The 6,193-nt window shown below is 53.9% G+C and overlaps 1 protein-coding gene across 9 annotated transcripts in view; it reads left to right on the forward strand.

Annotated features, from left to right (window-relative positions):
• The window catches only part of KCNIP2 (potassium voltage-gated channel interacting protein 2), a 43,744-nt gene extending 39,503 nt beyond the window's left edge, over positions 1-4,241 (forward strand). For all 9 annotated transcript variants that reach the window (XM_088059454.1, XM_005520681.3, XM_088059451.1 and 6 more), the window contains 6 exons: positions 113-182; positions 278-348; positions 879-986; positions 1,367-1,471; positions 1,709-1,771; positions 2,100-4,241. In XM_088059454.1, the coding sequence (XP_087915580.1) occupies positions 113-182; positions 278-348; positions 879-986; positions 1,367-1,471; positions 1,709-1,771; positions 2,100-2,147 (465 nt within the window). In that variant the 3' untranslated portion in view covers positions 2,148-4,241. The remainder of the gene's footprint in view (positions 1-112; positions 183-277; positions 349-878; positions 987-1,366; positions 1,472-1,708; positions 1,772-2,099) is intronic.
• The last annotated feature ends 1,952 nt before the right edge of the window (positions 4,242-6,193 follow it).

Genomic DNA, 6,193 nt, shown 5'->3' on the forward strand with positions numbered 1-6,193 from the left:
ACCCCACCAGGTGCAAAGGGCTGGGGGGCAAGGCAGGGGAGCCACAGGTTTTTAGGGGGTGCTCAGCCCTTTTTTGCAATGTGGAAGTGACGCTGTGACCTTGCCCTGGCAGGAGTGCCCAAGTGGCATTGTCAATGAAGAAAACTTCAAGCAGATCTATTCACAGTTCTTCCCTCAAGGAGGTGAGTGCCATCCCCATCCCTGTCCCCACACAAATGGATGCCTCTGTGGGACAGAGGGTCACACAGCACCCCCTCATGTGTCTGCCTCCCTGCAGACTCCAGCACTTATGCCACCTTCCTCTTCAACGCCTTCGACACCGACCATGATGGCTCCGTCAGCTTTGAGGTGAGCTGTGGCCAAGGAGGGGGTGATGGGGTACAGTGGGGCAAGGAGAGTACCTCCCCCCAAGAACCATGGGCTGGGGTCAGCAGTGTTGTCGTTGCAGATGGATGAAGAACTTTGCAGACCTAGTGGAGGTTATTAAATTCCCAGAGGCAACAGAAAACCAATGAAAAGTGAAAAAAAGGGGCTTTCTGTATTTTCTGGGTAGGGCTGTGTAGGGACCCAGATTGGTAGACACAGCCATGGCTGGGTCTTGTTCAGGCTTTGGCTGAACATCAGGTCATGATGCACATCGTCCTCTTGGTTGCTGTGATCCAGGGGAATAGTGTGGGAAATGTACAGGGTTAAGCAATTTTTTCTCCCCCAACTCTTTTTGATACCAAACATTTCACCTTGTCAGCCCAGCCCCCGGGCACATCAGCTTTGGGGCCGAGTTCCTCTCTGCAGGAGAATCAAGCAGGGCTGTACCCTCTGTGTCTCTGAAGCCTTTTGTGGGTGTAACTCCTATTTGCCTGCTTTATCCATCCTTGCAGGACTTTGTGTCTGGGCTGTCCACCATCCTGCGAGGCACCATTGATGATCGCCTGAACTGGGCCTTCAACCTCTATGACCTGAACAAAGATGGCTGTATCACCAAAGAGGTGGGATGGGGGGTCCAGACTGGTCCCTGGGGCCAGCGCAAGTCTGCACCTGGAAGGGACAAGGGCAGAACTCAGGGGTATTGGCTGAGCTCTGGAGGAGAGCTCAGGGGATCGATATTTAATGGAGCTCAGCGTTACCAATGTCCCTCCTGGCCCCCTGGCGCTGGTGTGACTCTGAGATGGAGGGTGGATGAGTGGTGTGCAGCTTTGGGGCTCCATTGCACGTGCATACATAGCACCACACTGTGCACAGAGCCAGCAGAAACACATTTGAGCACCTCACAGGTCCTTCAGGAGCATCAAGGAAAAGGTGCGGGTTGGGGACCAGGTGGAGGCAGAGCCCTGTGTTGACACTGCAACCCTGCTCCCCTTCCCATCAGGAAATGCTGGACATCATGAAGTCCATCTATGACATGATGGGCAAATACACCTACCCGGCCATGCGGGAGGAAGCACCCCGGGAGCATGTGGAGAACTTCTTCCAGGTGAGCTGAGTACATCCTGGGAAAGCAGAGCTCCAGCACAGAGCTGCAGTGGGTGCACTAAAAAACACCCTGCTCTGGGGATGAAGCAGGGCTGTGATGGTCCTGTTGGTGCTTGGGCATGCCTGGGCCCAGAGGTGCACTGTGTCCAGCCCCTGTGGGACTTGGGCAGGGGCTACCAGGTTCTCCCTAAGGCTGGGGCTGTCCCTGCTATGCCCCCTGTGCTGTGCTTGTCTGCAGAAAATGGACCGGAATAAGGATGGCGTGGTAACAATCGAGGAGTTCCTGGAGTCCTGCCAGAAGGTAATGTCACAGCAGCTCTTCTCTGAGCTAGGTCACTGCCCTCTTCCTTTGGGACCTTTGTCCCTCCTGCTTCCTTCCTGCAGAGAGGGGGTGAAGCCAAGGTTCCCAGGGGCAAGGCTGGAGCTCTGCTTTGGGAACTATACCCATGCCAGCATCCTCACACAGATGAGGAGAGCCATGGGTTCCAGTAGGGCTTGTAAACTGCCTTTAATCCCTGGGGCTCTTGTCCCATGTGTCAGAGCTGCCATGAGGGTAAAGCCAGGTTTGGGGGAGCTACCTAATTTCTGTTCTGTGCCCAACTTGCCTGCTTCCCACCTGCTCCTGACAGGATGAGAACATCATGCGATCCATGCAGCTCTTCGACAGCGTGATTTAGCTCCCGGACCTGCCTCCAGATGAGCTCTCCTGACACTGGGCCCAGAACCTTCCTCTCTCTCTTGACTTTTCCTTTGAGACTCCCCTCCTCCGGCTGCACAGACACCCCCATGGAAAGGGTCCTTCCTTCCCTGAGATGCAGTCGGCGCTGAGATCTTCCCTTTCCCCTGGCCCAGCTCTGCTTTCCTTGGGGAATCCCAAGCAGGTGCTCCCAGATGTTGGAGCATGGGCATGGCTGGCACAGGATGAGAATTTCACCTGGATGGACCTCCCTGCACCCAGTCCTGGTGGAAAAGACATATCCTTGGGCTGCAATAGAGGTTTTCCCCATGCACACCACCCTGTGCAGCCACAGCTCACCTACCCTGATCCTCCCCAGCCCCAGGAGCCCCCAGTCCTGGCTCCAGCCCAAATCTTCCAGCAACACTGTCTAGAAACCAATAAAGTCTTGCAATGGGCACAGCCAGAGGCTCGGCTTCCTCCCCTGCCCTGGCTGTGCCCTGCTGTGGGAAGTATGTCCGGTGTGTCCACTGTGAGCCACCGGCCCCGCTCCCTGTCCTGACACTGGGCCAGTGGGCAGGCAGAGGGGCAGAAGGCAGCCACATGAGCTTTTGGGGTTCACTGCTGCATGAGCTATGGGGGGCATCCCCTGACCCCAGGGATCCTGGTTAGACCTATGAGACCCTGACAGGGGCAGAGGGGAGGCTAAAGGGACCCCGAGGTGACTTGTGGCACTTGTCCTCCAGGATGGAGGATGCAGGGCTGGGAGATCTGCAGCCCCAGCTCATCATCTGAGATCATCAGCCTCAGCCCCAGTCCCTCAGGTTTGGGGTGCTGGCACAGGGTGACCCCAGGGATCCACTTTGAGGCTCCAGCGGAGAGACACCCTTTCCAACCCTTCCTGAGGACATGACAGCCAAGGCATGGGGATGTGTGGAAGAGGGAGATGGGCTGGTCTCTGGTGGCCATTCTGGCCCCATAGGGCTCACAGCCATGCTCCTGGCATCATTTGCTGCTGACCTTGCTTGGCTCCTATTCCCTGGCTCTTCCCAGCCCACCTGTTGCTCCAGGGACTGGGGAATGAACAATGAGGCAGAGAGGTGTCCCCACAGGCATAGCCCTGTGCTGGTGACATGGCTGAGCTGGCAGCTCCTGGAGGAGAAAGTCGATGCTGGGGTTAGATTGGAGTCACTGCTGTGCTGCTGGCAGGCTGGAGGGTCACCTTGGGGCAGGGGACTCTTCTCCTTTTCTCAGCATGGCCATGTGAGAGCCTGCCTGGGGAACCTTGGGGATGGGGACCCTGGGTGTTTTTGTCACCACCAGCTCCTTGGAGATGGGTGTGTGTAGGCTGGCCTGTTCTGCCCACATACCACTCCAGGTCATAGCTGGGAGAGTGATGCCCATGGGCTAATGATCCCATGCCAACTCCAGAAGCTCCTCACAGGCACTGGGAATGTACCCAGCCCTGGCAGCCCCTGACTTAGGCTCCACTCTGTGTCCTTGGCCGGGGTGGTTGGGGCTGGCCTGAGCTGCAATGTCTGGGATCAGCACCCATGCTGGACCAGACCCAGGCTGAGCCCCTGGGGTTAGAGACATTAGACTTTAACCCCTGGGGCTCTGAGCTAAAGCTATGGAGCTGCTCCCCAGGGGGACCATCCCTGTCCCAGCCCTTCCAGATATCACATGTTTTTTAGGCTCATTTGACACATTATTTACCTTGCAGACATGAAGTGTTTTTTAGGTTCATTCAACACACTGTTCATCTCACAGACCTGTTCCCAGGTTTGCTGTGGGGCTGAGCTCCCACTTGCATTCTCCTAAGGGTGGGAGGGCCTTACCCCTCCATCTCTTTGGCCCTGCTCTCCCTCCTCCCAGCTGTCTGGGGTACCCATTGTTTGCTGCCATGTGGAGCACCTGCCGCCTCCCCCCTCACGCTGTAGGTCGCATGGTGTGACCCCCTGTCCCGGGGCATGGTGACCCACAACCCGCTTGGCATCTCCAGTCTGTATATTTTGTATTATAACAATTATATGAGTTAAAAAACAAAACAAAAAAAAAACAAAACAAAAAACCAATAAATTCTAACCACAATCGCTATGCACACTACCGTTATGTCTTTGCATCTGTCAGCTGCCTGGGATGGGAGGGCAGGAAAATCACGGGATCTCTGTAGAGGGTTGGTATCCTTTTTGGGGTGCTGTGGTTGCAGGCTGCTCTGGGAGGTTGCATGGAGGACAGAGCTTAGCCATGCTCTTGGTGGTCCTGTAAATACAGACTTTCGCCTGCTAAGACGCTGTAGATGTTAAGGTTAAAAATCTCTTACATGAAGCCTGTCACATTTCAGGAGTCAGGCTGCCAGGTGTGTTTTCAGCTTGTCACAGACACTGCTGGGTGAACCCAGGACTGGGACCAGGTGGCCCTTGTTAGGATGTAGCATCTAAGGCTGAGCTAACAGGAACATGGTCACCTGCCACCTTGAGGGGGTAGGTATGGACTGGGAAGGGGTTTTTCTTAGGGGCAATCACTGTTGGACAAGTTCAGCATTGAGAAGTGGGAAAAATTAAGTAAATTAAGTCATGTAAGTAAGAAAGTAGTGGGAACAAGAGAGCAGTGGGCCTGATGTGGGACAGCAAAGTTGTCCAGCATTCTACAGTCTGTGGTCCAGGAACTGAAAGCTCAATGCAAAGACCTGCCTGGAGACCAACATATTAAAAAGATGGGCTCTGGCTGTTGGGGGAATTACCATTGTGGGACTGGGTAAGCAGCAACTCTGATCTTTCCAAAGCCTCTGACTCTCGAGGGACCTTTTTGGGCTGCCGGCCATCACCCAGGGCTCTGTATAGCAGTATGAATAGGACTGAGCACGTTTTCCCCTCTAACCCACTTTTCCTGGCATATCCTATCCCCTGAGCTCTATTTGGCTGGTTGCTATTTCAGGCAATGACATGAAAGGGCTTGATGTGCCCTCTTGTGGTACAGGGATGTTGTGAGCCACTGATGGGATCCCTTGGGTCCTTGTCCCTAGGGTGAAGGGCAGGAAAGAGGATGAGGTGATAATGGGAAAAACAGCGCCGTGGGGATCAGCCTTCGAGTGCTGCCGTAGCCTTTTCACACCAAATGGGAAAAGGTTTGTGCAGGGAGTGCAGCTTTTGGAGTAGGGGGTGGGCATCTCCAAAGGGTGGGCTTTTGGAGTAGAGGGTGGGGAAGCATCTCTGGGAGTCAAAACTAATCTGTTTAGCTCTCCCCCAAACAGACCCTCAGGAAGAGCCTGAGGGAAGGGAGGTCTGGATCCTTTAGGTGTGCCTTCAGCTTGCCAAGAGAAGCTGCTTCGTGAGCCAGGCCTTGGATGACCCTCGTTAGTAGGTGGCGTTTAAGGGTGGACAGCCAAGTCATTCGGTCTATGATGAGAACAGAGATAAGAGCTGACGGATCCTTGAAAAAGGGCAGCCTTGTGTTGTTTCCAGACAACTTCTTCCCATCTTTCAGAGGAAAAATTAATAGTAGCTATTTGGTTAAACAGCTGAGCAACTGGATGAGGCAGCTGATGCAGCCTGGGGCAGTGATTCACTCCAGCATCCTGAATACTGCCTAGAAACACAAGCATTTTGTAAAAGGATAAGATTCTAACACTGGGAGAACTAGTACTTAGGATTACTTTGCCATGATCAGAGATACAAGCACCCCTTCAGGGTCTTTTGTGACCCTGTAGTCACCACCCAGCTCTGGAGGTGTGTGAAAGTCCTGTGTGTTCTCCACCCAGATTCTGTGCATTTCTTCTAACCCTTCTGTAAAGCCTGCTCATGTATCAATACAATTTAGCTGGTTCCTATTTAGGGTATCTGTGCAATTTCTATTTTTGCTCTTTGAACCCTTTGGCCTGATGATGGTGGTAACTAGAGATGTCCCTTGGCCAGGGGCTCTGCTGTAGCCTCCTGAACTCTGGTATTGATGGTGCCGGAAACTCAGCTGTCTTCAGTTCCTTGTCATGCTCAAATTGTTATCAGAGGGAATAAGTGGAAACGTGGCTGACGTATGACGTGTCTGCCC

Source organism: Pseudopodoces humilis, chromosome 9 (assembly GCF_049639895.1).
Source record: "Pseudopodoces humilis isolate 2021_Gansu_Grassland_sample_001 chromosome 9, ASM4963989v1, whole genome shotgun sequence".
In the NCBI taxonomy this organism is placed as follows: domain Eukaryota; kingdom Metazoa; phylum Chordata; class Aves; order Passeriformes; family Paridae; genus Pseudopodoces; species Pseudopodoces humilis.